We start from the raw sequence: 22,174 nt of genomic DNA, 5'->3' as shown, positions 1-22,174 counted from the left end.
TTTCCTGGAGAGTGAAGAGTTGGAACCTCATTAGAAGAAATCATTTCTTGGGTGCCACCAGGAGAGAAGTCACCCAATAAGAGTCAGGAGTGATGGCTGCTGAGGAATACTAAGGCAGCCATATATCAACCTGTCATGTTGTTGTTTAGTCACTTTTCAGTCATGTCCTTAGTGACCCTATTTGGGGTTTTCTCAGCAAAGATACTAGAGCAGTTTGCCATTTCCTTCTCCAGGTCATTTTACAGATGAGAAACTGAGTCAAACAGGGTGAAGTGACTTTCCCAGGGTTACCCAGCTAGTAAGTGTCTGAGGCCAGATTTGAACGCAGGAAGATGAGGTATCCTGACTTCGGGCCCAGTGTTCTATCCACTGTATCACCTAGCTGCCCACAAACCTGACATGACTATGGCTTAAAATAGAGGAACAAGGATACCTTGGTCCAAGATCAAATGCACATGTCAAGAGCCAGTAAAAAATATATTTGCCTGGAGTCTTGCAAAGCTGATCCAGTGGGATTTAAACTGAAAACAGAAGGTGAAGCAGAAAAAACTACCCCCATATATTTGCCAAGCCAGGTACCACAGAGAGAATCAGGTATAACATTATTTTTAACCAGACCATCTCAGTAAGGGTAGCTACTAGTGCAGAATTTCTTTTACCAAATACAGATCAGCACCTTTTCTGTAACTTATGTCTTAGAGGGATAACATTAGGAAAAGAAAAGCAGCAGAGAGGACCCATAATTCACCAGACATAATAAAGGAGCCTGTAATAAAACCGAGAAGCTCATCTATCAGTGCAGTATAATAAATAGAATGCACAACTTGGAATAGGGAGGACCTAAGTTCAGAGCCTACCTCTGACATTGGCTGTATAAGCATGGGCAAGCAATTAATCTCTCTGAGCCTCAGTTTCCTCATCTAAAAACTGTGAATTATAATACCCATAGTACCTATCTCACAGGGTTGTTATAAGGATCAAATTAGATAATAAACACATTGCTTTGTAAAATTCAAAACACTATGTAAATATTAGCATGGTGCAGTCTTTCAGTCATGTCCGATTCTTTACGACCCCATTTGGGGTTTTCTTTCTTGGTAAAGATAGTGGAGTGGTTTGCTATTGCTTTCTCCAATCAGCTATTATTACTTTATTGTATCTACAAACAAACGTGTAAACTATGGGTCATAAACAAGGTAATTGGAGATCTTTAAAAAGAAGGGAAATATGATCTTATAAGTATGAAGATTTTGTGTGACAGGACTCATGAATGTAATATATCTACAGGAAACTATTCAAATGAAACAGGATAAAAAAGATGGAGTAGCATTGCCTTGTATAATAATAGCCAGCATTTGTATATCCCTTTAAGCCTTGCAATGTACCTTACAAACACGATCTCATTTGATCCTGACAACAACCCTGGGAGATAGGTGCTATCATTATATCCAATTTACAGATGAGAAAACTAAGGCAGACAGAGATTAAATGACTTGCCCAGAGTCCCATAGCTGGTAAATATCTGAGGCCAAATTTGAACTCAGGGCTTAGCTACCTCAGTCAAAAACTCAAACTCACAAGGAACTCTAAGAACTGGGGTAGAGAAGCAAAGTAGAGAGCATCTGGATGTGAGTATCAATGGATGGATAAACAGAAAGCATATTGTGGTGAAATATACCACAGACCACCCATCCAGAAGGATGAAACAGATAAGTAGTTCAGGAAACAGGTCATAAACCTAGAATGAAGATATGATATAGTTGTGATATAGGACTTCAGCTACTCAGGCATCTGCTGGAGTCCTCACTATTTCAGCAGTGGAGAGACTAATAAATTCTTCACTTCCTTTAATGATAATTTTCATTCTTTAAAAGGTGGAGGAAGCAACAAGAAGAAAGGCTATTCTGTACCTGGTTCTGAGCAACAAGGAGAAACTAGTTGCTGGGGTAAGAATGATGAAACCCTCATTAAGAAGAGATCATTCTAATTAGAAAAACATCAGTTGCTTGTGGGTAGGCCAAGCTAATATAATAAAAATGACAATTCTACCCAAATTAATTTACTTTTTCAGTGCCATACCGATCAAAATGCCAAAAACTTATTTTATAGAGCTAGAAAAAAATAATAATCAAATTCATCTGGAAGAACAAAAGGTCCAGAGTATCAAGGGAATTAATGAAAAGAAATGCAAGGGAAGGTGGCCTAGCCATACCACATCTTAAACTGTATTCTAAAGCAGCAATCATCAAAACTACTTGGTATTGGCTAAGAAATAGAAATAGAGTGGAATAGGTTAGGTATACAAGACACAGTAGTCAGTGACTACAGAAATCTACTGTTTGATAAATTTGATTCCAGCTTCTGGGATAAGAACTCACTATTTGACAAAAACTGCTGGGAAAACTGGAAAACAGTATGGCAGAAACTAGGCATAGACCAACATCTTAGACCACATAGCAAGATAAAGTAAAAATGGGTACACAATTTAGATATAAAGACTGATCTATAAGCAAACTAGGAGAGCAAAGAATAGTTTACCTGTCAAATTTATGGAGAATGGAAGAATTTATGACCAAACAAGAAATAGAGAACATTATGAAATGCAAAATGGATAATTTTGATTACATTAAATTGAAAAGTTTTTGCACAAACAAAGCCAATGAAACCAAGATTAGAAGGGAAGCCGAAAACTGGAAGTTTTACAACCAATATCTCTGATAAAGGCCTCATTTCTAAACTATATAGAGAACTGAGTCAATTTATAAGAATACAAGTCATTTCTCAATTGATAAATGGTCAAAGGATATGAACAGGCAGTTTTCAGATGAAGAAAATAAAGCCATCTATAGTCATATGAAAAATGCTCTCAATCACTATTGATTAGAGAAATGCAAATCAAAACAACTCTGAGGTGCCACATCACACCTATCCAATTGGCTAACGTGACAAAACAGGAAAATGATATATAGGAGAAGACGTGGGAAAATTGAAACACTAATGCATTGTTGGTGGAGTTGTGAACTGATCCAACCATTCTGGAGAGCAATTTGGAACTCTGCCCAAAGCACCATAAAATCGTGCATACTCTTTGGCCCAGCAATACCACTTCTAAATCTGTATCCCAAAGAGATCATAAAAATGGGAAAAGGACCCACATGTACAAAAATATTTATAGCAGCTTTTTTGCGGTGGCCAGGAATTGGAAATCAAGGGGACGCCCATCAATTGGGGAATGGCTGAACAAGTCATGGTATATGAATGTAATGGAATACTATTGTTCCATAAGAAATGATGAGCAGGTGGACTTCAGAAAAATCTGGAAAGACTTACATGAACTGATGCTGAGTAAAGTGAGCAGAACCAGGAGAACATTGCACACAGTAACAGCGACATTGTTTGATGACTGACTTTAATAGACTTATCTCTTCTCAGCAATGCAAGGATCTAAGACAACTCCAAAAGACTCATAATGGAAAATGCTATCCACATACAGAAAAACAACTCTGGAGTCTAAATGCAGACTGAAGCAAACTATTTGCTCTTGCTCTCTCTTTTTTTTTCTTTCTCATGGTTCTTCCCATTGGTTCTAATACTTCTTTACAACATGACTAATGTGAAAATATGTTTAGTATGAATGTATATGTAGAGCCTATATCAAATTGCATGCTGTCTTGGGGTGGGGGAGGGGAGGGATGGGGAGAAAATTTGGAACTCAAAATCTTATGGAGGTGAATGTTGAAACCTAAAAATAAATAAATTTTTTTTAAAAAAATAAGAGACTATTCCACTTTAGCCCCTTCCCATCTTTGCTCTCTTTTCTTATCATAAATTCTGACATGACACCTAGATTTTCAGAGAACAGATTTTAAATGTTTGAATAAAGTATAAATATTATCCCCTGGTCTAAAATTCTATAAGGAAATACAGTGCCAGAAAGATGGGAAGATCTCAAGAAATCCTGTAGACACATGCATAAGCAATTCCAAGGGGGAAGAAAAGAATATATCCTCTAGAGACCAATATAGAAGTATAAGGTTAATGTCCAACTTAGATTTTTAAAAGACATGTATGGGAGATGGAAGCAAGATCAAGGAGCTGGGATTAAATAGAAAAGAACAGAATAGTACTGGAAGAATAGTATCAGGAAGACTAAAGCTCAGAGTGAACTGAAAAGGGTCATAAATGCAAAGGACAACAAAGAGACCTTTGTTCCGTAGTATAGGCAAGAAAAAAACAAAGAGATGGATCAAAGAAGATAATGGCTCAGGGTGGATAGGCAATGATAATGTATGATGGTGAGAAGGAAGAACTACTCAATTCATATTTTGCTTTGATTTTCTCTGATTTTCAGAACTAAGAAGGATGGAGGGAAAGGTGGTTACTATATAGATGACACTGAGAATAAGTGAGGAAATGGTAAGAGCAATTAATTGCCTTTATTGAGTTCAAGTCACCAAGGTTGGATAAACTATACCTCAAGGTGATGGATATGATTGCAGTCACTGGTGATGATTTCTGAAAAATCACATAGAACAGGAAAAGAGCTCCGGGACTAGAAACTGGCAAATGTCCCAGTTTTCAAAGCAAAGAGCAGAGTGGAAACTACAAACTATAAGCCAGTGTACTTGACTTCAGTTCCTGACAAAATTGTAGGATGTAATTCTAAAGTGAGCATTAGAAAATGAAGTTATGATCACTAAAAGCCAGCATGACTTCATTGAGAACAGGTCATGCCAGACTAACGTCCTCTTTCTAGTAGCAGGGTCACTAAACTAAGAGCTCAGGGAACTGAGATGGTGGCTGTAAATTGCTTTGCCGAAATGTAGATATGCTAAATATCTCATACTATCCTTCTGTACAAGATAGTGCAGGGGAATGAAATCTAGATTTGAATCAGAGGACCTGGGATCAAATCTAGGTTCTGCCATTTACTGCTGTGTGACCTTGGGGAAGTGATTACATCTCTCTGGCCTTCATTTTCCTCATCTGTAAGTGAATGAGTTGGATATGATAACCTTAAAGTTTCCTTCCATTTCTAGATTTTGTGGTATGATAAGACGAAAAGATATGGGCTAGAAGACAATACAACCAGGTAGGTTGAATTCATGAATTAATATCATCTAGAAGAGAGACTTCTAATCCAGTAATCAGCCCTATGATTGTTGATATCTTGCCAAAGGCTTGGATGAAGGCACAAACGGGATACTTATCAAATTTACTGATGAATTGAAGCTGGGCCAGGCAAGGAAAATACTGAATCCAAAAATGTCTCAGTAAATTAGAAAAAATGGGCCAAATATAATAGGATGGAATTGAATAGAGATAAATGCAAAGTCTTACACTTAGGATCAAAAAGTCAATTACAACAAGTCCAGGATGGATGAGGCATGGCTAGATAACAGTGTGAAAAAAGATAGGGAGTTTTAGTAAACTCCAGGCTGAGTCTACAGTGTAATATAATGCAGTCTTCAGCTACGTAAAATAAAAGCTGGTGTCACAAATGAGAGAGGTGACACTTCCTATGTACTGTGCCCTTCTCAAACAACATTTGGAGTAATATGTTCCATTTTAGACGCCACATTTTAGAAAAATGCTATAGGCCAGTAGATTTAGAATAGCTTGAGTTAGCCTCCTTCCGCTCACACACCAACAACCAGGGCTATCATGGGTGAAGATGCTATAGAATAGATAGGGTAGTTTGAGTTAACTTTGACTCTAGATATATCAGCCTGAAATCCAAATCACTGTGGTCCCTTCAAGCAAGGAGTATACAAGGATCACTCTACAGATCAAGAGGAAAACTTGTAAAACACTCATGGAGCTTCCTTGTAGGCTGCTTTTACCTTCTTGGGGCTGCCTTTACTTGGAGCTCATTGAATGCATTTCTATTAAACTAATGTTTTCTCTGTCCATTGTACTAGTTGTGGGAATCACTCCCACTACAAAAGGACATTGACAAACAAGGGTGGGTCCAAAGGAGAATGACCAGGATGACCATGCCATAGGAGAGTGAATGAGGGAATTGGGGATGTTTAGCATGGAGAAGAGAAGACTTAGAGAAGACTTTATAAATGCATTTAAGTATTTCTAGGGCTGTCATGTGAAGAGAGTTTGGATTTATTCTTCCTGAATCCAAAGGGCAGAACAAAGAAGACGGAAGTTGCAGAGAAACAGATTTCAGGCTAAATGGAGAGGGAAACTTCCTAATAAAAAAGCTATCAAAAGTAGAAGGACTGCCTCAAGAGGTAGTTGAGTTCTCTTTCACTGGAGGTAAGTAAGACAAAGTTCTATGCCTGCTCCTTAGGGACATTGGAGCTAGCCCCTATTCTGAGATGGGGTGAACCCCTGAACACCCTTCCAACTCTGAGCTTATAGAGTCCGTGAATATGCATATTCCGGATTCAAAATGGGTTCAAACTAACAGCATGAAATATAATAGAGGTTAGTGTAAAGTCTTGCATTTGGAGTCTAAAATCCATTTCATAAGTCCAAGAAAGGAAAAGAAATGGTCTGACAGCTGTTCATGTGGGGAGAAAGAGCAAGGGGTTTTGGTAGACTATGAGATAAGTCAACAGTGGATCAGAGTCATTACCAAAAAAAAATCCGATGCCAATTAAAATCTAGTGTCCAGACCAAAGGAGGTGATAGTCCCTCCATCCAGTGCTCAGTGTAGGGTGGGCCATATCTAGACTGTCCTATTTACTTCTGGGCATCACATTTAAGGATGCTGAAAAAGCTAGAAATGTCCAAAAGGGGGCAGGGGCCCTGAAAATACATCATCTCAGGACATGGTTAAAAGAATTAAAGATGCTTAATCTACACAGCAGGGCCTCTTTGCTTGGGATCTGGGAATTTGGTTTTTTTCATGATCTTGAAAACTACATTTCAACATAATTGGTCTCCTTTGTAATCCTATGGATTTCGCTTTGTGTTTAAAAACATGAGTGTGAGAAGAGGGCCAGAGATTTTGCCAGACTTGACACACATATACAAAAAGGATAAGAATCCCTGCTATATAGAAGACCAGACTTAGGAGAAGGGATGGAGAGAAGGGCATAATCGCTGTCTTCAAATACCCAAAGAGCAATCACATATAAGGAATGAGTGTCATACCTGTGTAGCGTCGGAATGAGGGCTATCTCACAGGAAGGCAGGTTTCAGCACAATTTGAGAAGGAGCCTTCTAACAGTGGTCAGTAATGGAACAGACCGCTTTGCAAAGTAGTGAGCTCCCTATCAAGGAAAGCATTCACACAATGGTGGGATGACTATCCGCCAGGGATGGAGTGGATTATATTCCTGAAATGGGTGGAATCTTGGACCAAATAAAACTAGTTCTGAGTATAGGACCAGATAGAATCAGTTGGCTTTGATTCAATTCAGCCAGTATTTACATTCCCAATTATCTGCCAGGCTCTAAACTAGGTACCGAGGTGGTTAGCTCTCTGAGATACTGAGATTATAAACTCCCTGAGGTCAGGGATTATGTTTTGTTCATTAGAATTCCTTCCATAGGCTTGTGTAGGGACTCCATAAATACAGGCTGACTGATTGATTGATTAAAGGCAGCTGAGATAGCCAGCGGCTGCAATTTAACAAACAAACCACCAGATGGGGGGGGGGGGGAGGGAGAGGAGAGAAAAACAACAGAGAAAATGGTTTTTCCACCACGTGAAGAAATTTCCAAAGAACAGCCAGGAAAAATAAATAAATCTCAGAAATTGTATTAAAGAGGATAAACCATTAGCTTGTACCCTATAGACTCCAGGTTTTCTTCGGCCCCTTTTTTCTATGTAATTACAAGAATTAAGTCATCTAGCATCCCACACATTCCAAGGTCAACCTTCCAGCAAGCTCAATCTCCATTCAGAGCGCACAGCCCAAACCTGGAAATAAACCTAAAGAGGCCTTGGTCACACATCCCCACTCTGAAGATCATGTACTTTATTCCTGATGGCTGCACTCAGACCTTTGCTGACTCATTTTTAAATATGCACTCCTAAGCATGCTTGGTTTTGTTTGTTTTTTCTTTTAGCCTAAACATATTAGCAGCAGAATGGAGCATGGGTGGAGGGGCTACCAGAAACGGGTGTAACAGTGGCACTGAAAAGTGACAGGTCCCTCTCTGGCATCCAGGGAAGAGACAGAAACAGGCCTATATTACTGCACAATGCAATGGACAATAGATTCACATTGATTCTATTCCACTCAACAGGCAGTGATTAAACACCTGCTATGTGCAAAGCAGCATGGTGACTTAGCCAAGCTAGGAGTCAAGAAAACCTGGGTTCAAGTTCTGTCTCTAACACATATGGCAAGTTAATTAACTTCTCAGTGCTCCGGAAACTCTTTGAGACTATAAGGTTGCAACAGTTGCTGATCTGCTTTGGTAGAGGAATTTCCTCCACAAATCTAGGGTTTTTTTAACTGCCAGGCACTGTCCTAGGTGCTAGGAATACAAAGACAAAAACAAGTGTCCCTGATCTCAAAAAGCTTCCATTCTACTAAGGGAGGATGTACCCGAGTCATTATGGTTTTTTTTAAATTTTCCCTTTCCCTCCCTCTTCACTAAATTGTGTTCATTGTCTTCTGTTTGTAAAACGTAGGAAGATTTTCATTAAAATGGCTAAAATAGTTTCTCTTAGAAGGTGCACCAGTTATCTGGAAATTTTACTGATGTAGAACATCAGATTGCCCAATGTTACTGGACAGATGATGGGTTACTACAGCTAAACTCCACACTTCTGCCCTAGGTCTTTCTCTCTTTTCTTTTGGGTTGGGGGGGGCGCAATCAGGGTTAAATGACTTGCCCAGGATCACACAGCAAGTAAATAACTGATGCCAGATTCGAACTCAGGTCCTGATTCCAGGGCCAATGTTCTATGTGCTTTCCCACCTAGCTGCCCCTGTCTCTTTTCTTTCCTTTGGTGTTCTCATCCATTGCCTGAGATTCTTTTACCTCTATGCCAATGACTCCTAAGTCTTCTTTTCTACCCCCCAAACCTCTCCCCAGAGCTCCAATTCCATAGTTCCAGCTGCCTGCTGGACATCTCCACATGACTGCCCTACCAGCAAATTCAGTCTATTTCCCTTCCCCAAAGTCTCCCTTTCTCTCCTAACGTCTCTATGTTGCTAGCACCACCAACCTCTCAGTCACTCAGTCTCAAAACCTTTGACTCATCTTTGACTTTTTCCCTTTCCCTCCCTCTCCATTTCCAAGTCCTGCTGATTCTACTCTGACAAAACTTCTCAAATCTGTCTCTTCCTTTCCACTCTGGCTGAAATCAGCCTAAATTAGCCCCTTATCCTTTTGTTGGAAGAACAGTAATAGCCTCCTAGCTATTTCTCTGGCCTCCAGCCTCTCTCCACTCCTCTTCATCCTTCCTAGTTTTGCCTAAGCAATCTTTCTACCAAAGTGCTCTGATCACATCACTCCACTCAACATCAGTCAGTTCTCATTGCCTAGTAAATAAAAGACACTAATCTCTTCTCTGTCACTTATAAATTCTGTAACCTGGGGCAAGTTACAACCTCTTTGTAGTAGAGTTCCTTCACTTGTAAAAATGAGAGGATTGGATTAGATGGCTCTTCCAGCTGGAAATCTATGACCATTACATCGACTCTTGCTTTCTAGTTAGACTGGCCTGCTATCTAGCCTTCCATTCCCATCTTGCCATCTTCTGTAACTGTGTTTGTCTTTTCCCACTATAGGATGGGCTTTCCACCTCACACCCTTACTATCTCAGCCTATTCAAACCTCTCACTCTTTAAGGCCTAATTCAGATGCCTCCTATTCCATAAAACATTCCCCTCCTCCTTCCCCACCTCCCCAACTGCCTAGAAGCATAATGGGAACTTTCATTCCTATAATTTCATGTCATTGCCCAGACCCCTCCTTTGTACTTATTATACTTACATTCATATCATTATTTGTATACTCATCCTTTCTTCCCATTAGATTTTAAGCTCCTTAAACAGAGGGGGCATGTCATATCAATCTTTATATCCCCAGAACTTAGCCCAAAGCCTTGCACATAGTATATTCTTAATAAATATTGGTCAAATGACAAATATGGAAATATATTTTGCATGACCGCACATGTATAACCTATATAAAACTGCTTACAGTCTCAGGAAGGGGGAAGGGAAGGGAGAGAATTTGGAACTCAAAATTTTAAAAACCAAATGTTAAAATGGTTTTTACATGGAATTTGGAAAAAATAAAATACTATTCACAAAATAAATATTGGTTGAATTTTGCTTCCTAACAATGAGAACTGTCCCAAAGTGGGATGGACTGCCTCCAAAAGGTAATGGGTTCTCCACTTACTAAAGATCTTCAAACAAAGGCTGTTGGCAATGTTGCAGAGGGTATCCTGAGGATATGTATTGGACTAGATGGCCTTTGAGGTCCTTTCGAATTCTGAGGCTCTGTTCATTGAACTGAGGTGATTTTTCCAAATTCGATAAGAGTCAAATTAAAGGGGGGAGGGTTGCTTCCCAGCTAAGAATTTAGCCAAGATTCAGCCAAAGCATGGCCATATTTAGAACTCCAGAACACTGAGAATATTTTGCAAGTTCAGCTGGAACATTAAATGAACAACTCAAACAGTGTTAAAGGGACCGGTCCCTCAACACCAATGAAGAAGAAGCCTTGCTTTCACCTGGAGCATCCCAAAAATGTGCAACAGTAGCCAAATACTGGAATCCTGTCTATCCTTCAGGACACATTCAAGTCAACAAGCTTTCACTAGGTGCCTACTAAGTACCAGACACTGAGATCCATTCTAGACATACACAGACAAAAATAGTAAACAGTCTATCTACCCTCAAGGAATTTACATTCTACTAGGGTGAGAAAATATCCCCAATAAATATATTGTATAAACCAATTAAAAACAAAGAGATTTCCAAGGTGGGGGGGAAGAAAGGAAGAACACTAACAATTGAGGGGATCAGAAAAGGCCTCAAAGAGAAGGTGAGTCTCAAACTGAGCCAAGGATGCCAAGAGGTGGAGGCAAAGAGGGAGAGCATTCCCAGCATGGAGGACAGCTGTAGAGCTACCTCTTCCATTAAACCTCCTTCATGCTTCTCGCATCTCACCCTCAACTGGATGCAACCCCTCCTCCATAGCACTTGACTACCCCAGCCATGGCACAGAACACATTCCTTATCCTATGTGTGTGCTCATCATCTTCCAATTAGTCTGTAAGCTCCCTGAAGGCAAGAACTGTTTTTTTTTTAATTAAGCACTTATTTGTTCTCCCTTCAATTCCCCTCTCCTAAAAACTTTCATTTTCATTCACTTTAGTGTATCTCCTACTCTAAAGGGCCTTTCTCATGGTTAGCATTCAATGAATATTGGGTGGATGGATGGATGGATGGATGGAGGAATGGATGAAATGGGTCTCAAGTAGAACAGATATCTTTTAAAAGGTTTTTAAAAACCTGGAGTATTTTTAGGGAAGCATAGGAGCCTTGGGATAACAAATAGACCCTCTAAACATCCGGTATCATACAAAAATAGTCCAAGATAGTGTCAGGGAGTTATTTTTTATATCATACTAGAATATTCCAAATGGGGAAGGAAAGGAGCAAAGAATATACTGTAATAGCAAGAATGTTCTCAAAGGTTGGGATTTTGTTTGTTTACTTTTTAGTAACCAACCTTTAGCTCCCATGGAAAAGGTGCCACAAAATTCAAAATTTGTCACTTTGAAGGAGAAAAAAACAATTCTCCAGTTTCTTAGTCCTCCTGCCCAAAATTTCTGGCAATCCCGTAGAAAAACACCCTCATCCATAGGATTATATTGGCTCTGTGTATCCTATGTCCCACTGGATGTGACCAGAGAGCACAATGGAGTAAAGTCTGAAGGACCCAGGGGTGAAGACATTGACTTTGGGTAACCATTTGTGGAAGTTTCAGAGGCCAAAATGTACCCCTCCACCAACGGCTAACAGTTGGCAGGATGCCCTAACAGACTATTGGCTACAGTGCTTACCCGCCAATGTCCTGCTTCACAAACTCTCCTGGTTCTTTCCGTTCTTGCCCAGTTCCAGTTGGCAGAGTGGCCATCATGAAGAGAAGCCCAAGGCTTATGGGAAGAATTCCTGGGAACTTCATCTTCTCAGGGAAAAACACAGAAAGACCTGTAGGAAAAAAGCTTGAGAGCTGGGAAAAGAGGAGGTTGGAAGAGAAGGGAAAGAGGTAGACAAGAGAGAGAAAACAGGGAGATCGATATTCAATTCCATTTGAATCTTCCCGTTTCTATGGCAGCCCAGTTACCAAATTGTCAGCTCCCTAGTCTCCTCTTTTCCCCAACTTGTCATCTAAAAAATGGCTTCTGCCAAAGGTAATTAGATCTTGCAATCCCAGTATCACAGTATTTCCAACAGAGTCCCACCAGCATGTACCAGATCCTTCCTTTGCTCACCTAAGGAAGTGGACTAAACTGAGAGCAGGGAGACTGAGGTACCAGTCTCATATCCACTGCCTTGAGTAAGCTATTTTATCTCACTGGGTTTCTATTATTTTTTACCTGCAGAATGAGTAAGCAGATGGCCTGACATTTTGTGAAATTCATAGTCTGAGTCCACAGAACATCCAAACATTCAAGTGAAAAAGTCAGCAACCTCGGTGTTCTGCCTGTGTTTGGATAAACAGCTGGATATTTCCGAATCATGAAATGCCAGCTTAAATGAGACCTGAGTCACTAGAGGGATGACCTTTTCCCCTTACATTTGATTCTTCGCTTTTATGTGGCTCTTGTCAGGTAGAATCTTAGAATGGTTAACTCACATCATTCCCTATACTGGAAATGCCCTTAGATCCATCTCTGCCTGCTGGAATCCTACCCATCCATCCAAGAACGCTACCTCCGGGAAGTCATCCCTTCCTGCTCCAAGTCAGAGCATATCTCTTCCTTAGGATCATAGATTTAGAGCTAAGGTGGATTTAGCGTAACTCCCTCCGTAGTTAAGAAACTTGCCCAACATTACCTGGGTACTAAGTGGAGAAGCCAAGATCAAACCCTGCTCCTCTGACTCCAGATCCAGCGTTCTCCACTGCCTTACAGTACCTCCCTCTAAACTCTCAAGACACTTTATTTGTTCCCCTCGTATGGATTCAGCACATTCTACTTTCCGGTATCATATCAATATGGTAACGCAACATACTAATATTGATCCAAATATAGGCGACTTCTGAGTACAAGCTTTACTCCCACAATGATATCTCTTTATACATACACATATGTACGTATGTACATGCATATGCTACATATGTAGATAGGCATAGACCAAAAATAATACAAAATAACTTTACAAAAATACTGCCTTATTTTTAAGACATCTTGTTTCGTTTTTTCCTTTAAAAGATTATCATACAGGTTTTTAATTTGAATTTTTATGCTTATATTTATGTTTGTGCATTTATATATAATGTGTATATATATATATATTATATATACGTATATAGCACTTTGAGGTTTGAAAACCATTTTATGTATGTTATCTAATATGATCCTCACAACAACCCTGTGAGGCGAATGCTGGTTTTTGCTCTCAATTTTACAAATGAGGACACTGAGGCTGAGGGAGGCTAAGGAACTTCCCTAATGCCAAAGTGTCCCAGGCTTGAGCTGAATTCAAGCCCAGGGCTCTATCCACTGCCATTCAGTTGCATCATTTCTATGTAAGTTGCTTTGCAAACTTTACAAATGTCAGTTATTAACATCCTACTTAGGACTACTCTCACCAGCCCTCCTCTACCTGGGCTAGCTAGTAAGCTCCCTGAAGGCATGGATTGTACTTATTTGACACAGCTAAGCTGTGGAAGTCCCTTTGGCTACACTCTTTGCCTTGGATCTTTGGGTTTGCCAAAAATGGAAGTCTAGCACTGCCTTTGCCCCTCAGATCTCATTAGTGACCTCCCCTGCATGGAAATATTTTGGGGGTTAGCTTTGGTCACATACCCAGTTGCAGCCCTCCAGTATTTTGGGGCTGTTTGGGAGGGAAGAAGAGGCCTGGGATGTGTTTAGAATCCTTGGAGTGTTTTAGCTGGAGCAGCCAGGACCCGTGGGGGAGGTGGGAGGGATCCTGGAGGTGCTGGCTGACCAACATGAGGCAAGCTGCAGACAGCCCCACAATTAGAAGGTGTGGCCAGCTACTGGCCAGAATGGGGCTGCTGACAGGTGATGAGGAAGTTCAGCTTTGTCAGGCCAGGGATGGCTGAGTGCAGCTGAGGTATGCTGGATCTGTCAAGAGCGGTGAAGACAGCTAGGAGAGACAATGAGTTAGCCCAGAGGGAAAGCCCCAGGGCCTGCCCTCAGCAAAGCGGAAGAAGGCAATTTGTCTTCAGTAGCCTATGCCCCTTGAGGCAGGCTCCCTCAAAGCTCAGTCAGTACTGGGGAGGGGACAGAGGATGTGAAGGAGATAGATTGGGAGAAGGTGGAGGGAACCTGGGGGTGGGAAAGGGGAAGAACACAAGCAAGCTGGCTAAAAGCTTTTTAGGTGGCTGGATAGAGAGATGAATGGATGGATGGATGCATGGATGTATGGAGGGAAGGAGGGAGGGAAAGGGGGAGAGAGGGGGGGGGCAGAGAATCGAGAGAGGAGAGAGAAAAGATATTTATTAAATGCTATGTGCCAGGAGCTGAGGATACAAATCCAAACCAAAAAGCCCCTGCCCTCAAGGAGTTTCCATTCTAATGGGGCCTTTGGGAAGATTCAGCAGTCTCTTACCCAAGAGATTCTTGGTATTCATCCCTACACTTCCCACAGCCAGTGTGAGGTCCTTGCCCTAATTGCAGGGTTGGGGGCAGCCTCCTCTACTCACGGTGTGGTTGGGGGAGTTATTTAGGATAGTCAGTGAAGATTAGGATCAGATAGTACTAGCTGGTGGTAGGTGTAAAGAGAAGTAGATGGGAGGAAGATTCTGCCTCTGCTCCCACTCCAGGCTTTCTGGAGACCATGAGACCGAGAATTTAAAGTGTGCCCCAAAATTCTTTGGGAAATTTTCCCTGGCCTCAGTTGGCTGGAATTCTATTAGCTTAGGGAATCATTTGAGTTAATGGGCAAGCAGCTGCCCATGACCCTTAACACCTAGTTAAGATCCATCTTAAAGGAATGGGGGTTTCTTGCCCTTTGCAGGAGCCCAGAACTCCAGAACTTGGGATCCAGAAGGGTTGCTTAGAGATCATCTTAACCTTTGTTGGGTTCTAGATCTCTTGGGCAACCTGGGGATTCTTTTTCAGAGTCATGTTTTAAGTATATGAAATATGTAGAGTTATGGAGGAAACCAATTATATTGACAAGGTATATTAGCAAAGAAAGAAACAGTTCATGGACCCCACGTTACGAACCCCTGACATTAAGTCCTACCCCTTCATCTTACAGATGGTGAAGCCAAGAACCAGAGAGAGGGAGTGATTTGCCCAAGGTCACACAGATAGAAAGTCATAAGAAAGAAGGGGGGAAAAGATTAGTAATTGAGTGTAGGGACAGGGTAAGGGATGATGGGGAAAGGAGAGCTTCTTGGGATTCAAAAGGCACTGAACCTTTATGGAACAGGAAATAACATTAGGAAGTAGGAGACAGGTGCAGAGAGGGAAAGGGAATGGACCTTTTGCCTCCTTCACAATTTTTCCTGGGGTTCATCCTGCCTTTTTTCTCTTTCTATCTCTCTCCCAGAGATAAGATGAGGAGGGTCAAGGGATTTGTGTTTTAGTCCTGTCTGACTCTCCACATCCCCATTTGGAGTTGTCTTGGTAAAGATACTGGAGTGGTTTGCCATTCCCTTCTCTAGCTCATTTGACAGATGAGGAAACTGAGGCAAACAGGGTTAAGTGATTTGCCCAGGGTCACACAGCTAAGTGTCTGAGTGTAAGTGTCTGAGAACAGATTTGAACTCAGGAAGATAAAAGTCTTCCTGCTTCTAGGCCCAATGCTTTATCTACTGCAGCAGCACCTGGCTAACCGGGTCAAGGGCAATTGTCACTTAACCCCAACAAGACTCTCTTGTCCCCCAAGCCATTGTCCCTCTCTGTCTCAGATTCCTCCTCTATAAAATGAAGTTGTCCAATTCAATCCAGCAAACATTCATTAAGCACATGCTTTGTGACAAATGACAAAAACAGTCCTGCGCTCAAGGGGCTTGCCATCCAATGGAGAAATAAATAGCTGTAAGGACTCTAGGGTTTGAGGCCAGTAAACCCCTCCCCCTTCCCAAAGGGAGAAGCCTAGCAGGCGTTATTATTCTGGTTTTATGGACGAGTGATCAGAGACATCAAGAGACTTAAAACTTAGCAACCATCCTATAGGGGAGAGGCAGAGGAAGAATTTTAACTCTAGGCTCCCAGACTAAGATTCCTGCACTCCATTGACTACACCAGGGTCCACAGCCTTGCAACTCCAAATCTCTAATTCTGTGACCAGAATTCATGCCTTGACCCCATTCAGGGAGGCACCCCTCACTTTTCTGTAACTTTGGGCCCAGCTTTTTAGCTGTAGGATCTGGAGTTCAGTGCTCGGGTGGCCACACATTCCACTTCGAGGAAGTGATGTCCTTGTTCCTGGCTTACGAGGTCACTCCACAACAGCCGAGCTGCAACTCCTGCTCCACTGCATCACGGAATTAGAGCTCAAAGGCGCCTCAGAGGTCAGGAAACTCTAATTTACAGATGAGGAAACATAGCTAGTGTCAAAGCTGGGATTTGAACCCAGGTCTCCAGGTCCAGTACTCTGTCCACTATGCCATGTTGCCTTCCTCTGTAACTTTCCTTACAAGGCAATTTTGTCATCTTGGCTCAGGTCTCTCAGAGCTCCTGAGAATCCCCCATTTGGATTCGTCATTTTATAACTTACAAGGCTCTTCCCCGGAAATATTAGCTAATTTCTTCCTCCTAATAATCCTATGAAGTCAGGCAGGGATTATGCTCATTTTACAGAGGGAAAAACCAAGGCTTCCAAAGTAGCAGCAGCTCACATTTCCACAGAACATGAATGGGTTACAAAGTGCTTTATAACCCCACATTGGTAGTGTGAGAGTTTTAAGGTCCATTTCACAAATAAAGAAACTGAGGCTCAGAAAGCTTAAATGACTTGCCCCAAATCACACAATAAGCATCAGAGCCCACGCTGACATGAGTCATGTGACTTTAAGTCCAGGGCTCTTTCCACTATGATGGCTGCCTGCCAGGTGAAAATGAGTTAATTTGCTCAGCCAAGCTCTACTAATATGTTGTCTAGCTAATGTGTTCCTCTTCCCAGGTCGAACGCCATTTCAATTCACGGGTTTCCAATAGTGACTTTGATGGTGGCAGTTCAGGCACTGTGACAGGCCTATGAGGAGAGAAGAGGGTTTGGATCAGGCTGCCTATTGGTACTTTCTGATGCCCATTGGTGCAAAGGACAGGAAGACTTTAGCCCTGGCCTTGGGCATGCTATTTGGGCAGGTATGCTCGTGCTGGGGATAACAGATTGCTGCAAGGCTGAGAGATATTGGTAAAACCATAGAGAAACCAAGACTTAAGGATTTAGGCAGTCTGCTACAGCTGTCTAAGGAGGCCCCAGCCACAGAGCCCTTTCACCCACAGTGTTCAGGCTTCAGCCAAAGCCAGTAATCCTCTCCACTTCCTGCTGCCCAGTTTAACCCTAATTCCCCTCCCAACATCTCCTCAATTGAGCTTCATTTCAAAGATCAAGAAACTAAGAAGCAAATCCCCATTGATATGTGAGGCCAGCTAGTGAGCTGCTTAAAGGGCCCTGGGCCCAAAGGAGCCCATTCTCCCCAGGGCCTTCTACCTCCTTCTAGTGCCACATCCCAAGATGCCCAAGGTAGAGCCTGCCTCCTTCCCTCTGAGGCACAAAGACAGGGGATGAAGAGAAGTGAGTTAATAGTACAGCACTTGATGAGGGAAGGGGCCAGGTTGCAAAAGGCTTTGCCTGCCAAACAGAGGATTTTATATTTCATTCTGGAGGATAAAGTTTTAGAGTTTATTGAGTTGGGTGGGGGATTACATGGTCACCTGTGTTTTAGGAAAATCACTTTGGCAACTGAGTGGAAGATGAATTGGAGTGGAGAGAGATTTGGGGCAGGGAGATGAGTAAGAGGGTTATTATAAAAGTCTAGGCTTGGGGTAATGAGGGCCTGAGCTAGAGTGGTGGTTGTGCACCTGAAGAGAAGGGGATGTTGTAAAGACAGAAATGACAAGGCCTGACCATAGACTGGGTATATGGGGGGAATCTGAGTGAGAAGTCAAGGATTTGGGAGCCTGGATAACTGCATGGATGGTGACGGTCCCAGCAGTAACGGGAAGTTTGGGAAGAAGGTTTGAGGGGAAAGATGAGATCTGTTTTAGACATACTGCGTTTGCTGGGTATGCTACAGGACACCCACGGAAGATGCTCAAATGGCTGTTGGTGATGTGGGATTTGCAGCTAAGAAGAGAGATTAGGGCTGGATAAATAGATCTGAGATTCATCTGCCAAGAGATGATCATTGAACTCCTGGGAGCTTAGGAGATCACCAACAGAGAGAATAGAGAGCAAAGGTTCTTAGTCTTCTTGGGTCATGGCCCTCTTTCACAGTCTGGTGAACGCTTCTCAGAACAATATTTTTAAATGCATAAAATACACAAGATTACAAAGGAAACCACTTATATCGAAATACAGTTATCAAAATCTTAATTTAAAAAAAAAACAAGTTTATGGAGCCCAGGTATAAAAGGAAAAGATAAGAGCGCCCTGGGCAGAACTTTGGGAGATGCCCACATTTAGTGGGTATGACCTGGATGAATATCCAGCAAAAAGACTGTGTCCTCACCTTCCCAAGAGAATGGAAGCTGCTCGAGGACAGAGGCTGTTCAGTCTTTGTATCCCCATGGCCTAGTACTGGGCCTTGTGGAAAGCAGAGCCTTAATGTTTGTCCTTTCCTCTGTCTCTGGGACCTCCTTCCCTCTCTCTTCCTTTCTTGTCCCTCACCCTGTGCTATTCTCCCTCGACACTCCCTCTCTAGCAGCTGGTCCAACCTAATGCCTGCTAAATGGATAGCTCCAGCTCTGACCTTTCACAGTGATTCTCATCTTGAGTCACCTCGAGAATATCTCCGCTCACATACCCCACCAATTTCCAAAGCTTAAGTCCAAATTGAGACTCATTATCTTTCCTCCTAAAAAAGCCCCCTTTTCCAAGAACCACCAGCCTGCTAGTTCCCTTGTTTCAAAATGGAGAGTTTCACTATTGTCCTCCTAATCCCACATTCTGTCACCAAGCACCAAGGAGGTTTTTTCTGTGTATCTTCTTCTCCCTCCCCACCCCAGCAATCCTGCTCAGACCTTCTTCAGCTCATTCTGGAAGGACTCCAGTAGCTTCCTATCTGCTTTCCAGATGCCTCTAATATCTATCCTCCCACACACACCTTCAACAGGGATCTTCCTCAAACACCATTTTACCACATCAACTACTCAAGAGCCTAAAGTGCCTTTGTCTCCTTTATTGTCTCAAATCCCAAGCTCTCAGTCTGGCCTTCAGGGCCTTCCATTAACTAGTCCCCTCTTTTGCCAAATGGCTCTCTCAGCTCCAACCTGGTTATTCCTTATCATGGGCCTCTCCACTGCAGCCAAACCTATCTGCTTCCAGTTTGCTCATTCTAGCCTTTGGCTCTCCTGCTCAAGCCGTCCCCTGTACTTGGCTAGTGTGGCAAAGGTGAATGAGCCCTGGACTTGCTCTAGTCCAAATGTCTCATTTTACAGATGGGGAAACTGAAGCCCAGAGAAGGAAAGTGATTTGCCCAAGGCCACAGAGCAGGGGCTAGGTAGAAACAGAATTAAATGTCAGCACCACATGGTAAGAAAAATCAGAGGGTCTAGAGTCAGGAGGGCTGAATTCAAATCCTGACTCTTCTGCCTTATTACTTAGGTGACCTGGGGCCTTCCCTTCATTCTCTATAAAATGATTCAGTTGAACTAGGCTGGGCTCATAGATGAAAAGCTAGAAGGGACTGTTGAGGTCAAGTCCAACTCTGTCATTTCTTACTAGATCTTAAAGGTTCTTCGCAGCTCTAAAGCCATGATGCTACTTCCAGCACACACACACACACACACACACAGAGTCAGCCAACTGACTGTCCAGTGAACAGCCAAGAAATTAACCCCTGCCTCCAGGCACTATAAACAACCTAACTTATTGTCCTCCACCTCAACCCTTCCTTTCTGCTCAGGAGTTCTGTGTAAGTGGTTTTTTAAATCAAAATAATTGCCTCAGCTCTCCATTTCAGCCTGCTTCCATAGGCCCAGAAGCTCTGAGTAGTAGCTTCTAGAAGATAACAGGCCCATCTAATGCCTCAGGATTCAACTCACTTCAACTCAATAAACATTTATTAAGTCTTCCAGGTGCTGGGACAAGACAATAGTCCCTGCCCTCAAGGAGCTTATAACAAACTAGAGCAGGCCTGCACAACCTTCAGCCCTTGAACCCCTCAGCTGCTTGCAGCAAGCCAAAGGATTTCAGGGGGACAATGAAAATGTAGAGCAAAACATCCTTTGCACATAGAGGAAATCCCTTGGCTCAGGCAGCAGGTTATGTAGGTGTGGACTAGAGGGATAAGACCTGGACACAAATATAAGTTCGAATGTAAGTGCCTAGGAGAATTCCCAAAAGTGTGAGAGAAGAGATCAGATTTCTTCTGGAGAAGGAAGAGAAGGACATGGATGGAATTGGAAATGTCTTCAAGTGGGGAATCACTGAGGACTCTGAAGAGGAGAGCAACATGAAAAGACCTTGATTTTGGAAGATTATCTTGGCCAAGATGGGAAGAGTGGGTAGAGACCGGTTAGAAAGCTGCTGCAATGGTAGAGCTGGTGATGGGGAGAGCATGGAGAGCAGCATGGCTGGGGCACTCTCTCGGGCCACCTACAACCCCACAGTATTTGCCTTGCCTCTGAACAAGCACCTACCCCCCATCACCTTCCCTTTCCCCCTGCACACTGCTGACTGATATTCTGGGACAACTCCACCTTTGACTGAACCTTTGAACAATGAAAATATGACCCCTGGCTGCCATTGTCCAAATCCCATTCTGGGGTCCTCCCTATTGACCACTCACTCCCAACTTCCTCAACTTAATCCCACCAATGCCCCACTCTAAAGCTACCTACTCCATACCCTGGAGTGGCTCCCTGGAATGCCTAATCCATGTCTAACAAACAAGGTTTCATGTTAAACCTTTTTCCTTTCTCTCTACCTCCATCTTCTTGCATTCATTGAGACCTGGCTCCCTCCTGATGACACAATTGGACTGGCTGCTCTTCCCAGCAGCACTGGTTCCACTGTCATTCACACTCCACAACTGGTCACGTTGGAAGAGTTGGAATACTCCTGGATCCCCATTGCTCCTTCCAGGTTCTCCCTCTTCCACCATCACTCAATAATCTCTCATCCTTTGAGGTTCACTCAATCTATATTTATGATCTAATCAAGATTCTGGTAGTTGTTGTCTGTCTACCTCCAGGACACTTTCCTTCCTTCCTCAGTGAATAGGTCCAGTGCCCAGATCACAGTCTTTCTCTCATCCTCAATTCCTGCCCTCATACTAGAGATCTTCAGCATACTTACTGATACTTCGTCAAATACTCTAAACTCCCAGTTCCTTAACTAAGTCATTTCCCATGAACTATTCCCCTACCCCACTGCAACTACACACAGAGATGGGCATACTTTTCATCTTGCCATCAGCAACAAATGCACCATTTCCATGTTGATGAAATCTGAAATTCCTTTATCTGATCAAATTCTGTCATCATCCCACCTTTTCCTCTGCCTTGCAACCCCAAATTCTGTTTTTTTTCTCACCGTGACTTCCAATATCTCGACCCCTCAGTTATTTCCCAGGCCACCGCCCCTGCACTAGCCACAATTTCCTTCCTATCCCATCTTGACCCCTTGGTGACCCAATCCAGCTCTATGCTGTCCTCTTCTCTTGAGTCTCCTGCCCTTTATCCTATCAAAGATCTTGCTCTGCCAAGCCTCAGCTTGGATTACTCCTACTATCCACTGCCTTTGTACTTACTCATATGCTGATGAAAAAACACAAAGAAAATCATAAAACTGTGCTGACTGGGTCCATTGCACATATATGTTACATAATCTTGACAGGGCCCTCACTGGGGCAAGGCATT

The 22,174-nt window shown here is 42.5% G+C and overlaps 1 protein-coding gene across 1 annotated transcript in view; it reads right to left on the bottom strand.

The window, feature by feature from the left end:
• GABRA3 (gamma-aminobutyric acid type A receptor subunit alpha3) overlaps positions 1 to 12,123 on the bottom strand; it is a 139,137-nt gene extending 127,014 nt beyond the window's left edge. The window contains exon 1 of the mRNA XM_036740247.1: positions 12,002 to 12,123. Within this exon, the coding sequence (XP_036596142.1) occupies positions 12,002 to 12,123 (122 nt within the window). The remainder of the gene's footprint in view (positions 1 to 12,001) is intronic.
• Between the last annotated feature and the right edge of the window lie 10,051 nt (positions 12,124 to 22,174).

This window comes from Trichosurus vulpecula, chromosome X (assembly GCF_011100635.1).
Source record: "Trichosurus vulpecula isolate mTriVul1 chromosome X, mTriVul1.pri, whole genome shotgun sequence".
Classification (NCBI taxonomy): Eukaryota; Metazoa; Chordata; class Mammalia; order Diprotodontia; family Phalangeridae; genus Trichosurus; species Trichosurus vulpecula.
Note: the sequence above shows the minus strand (reverse complement) of the source record. Positions and strands in the feature narration are given on the sequence as shown.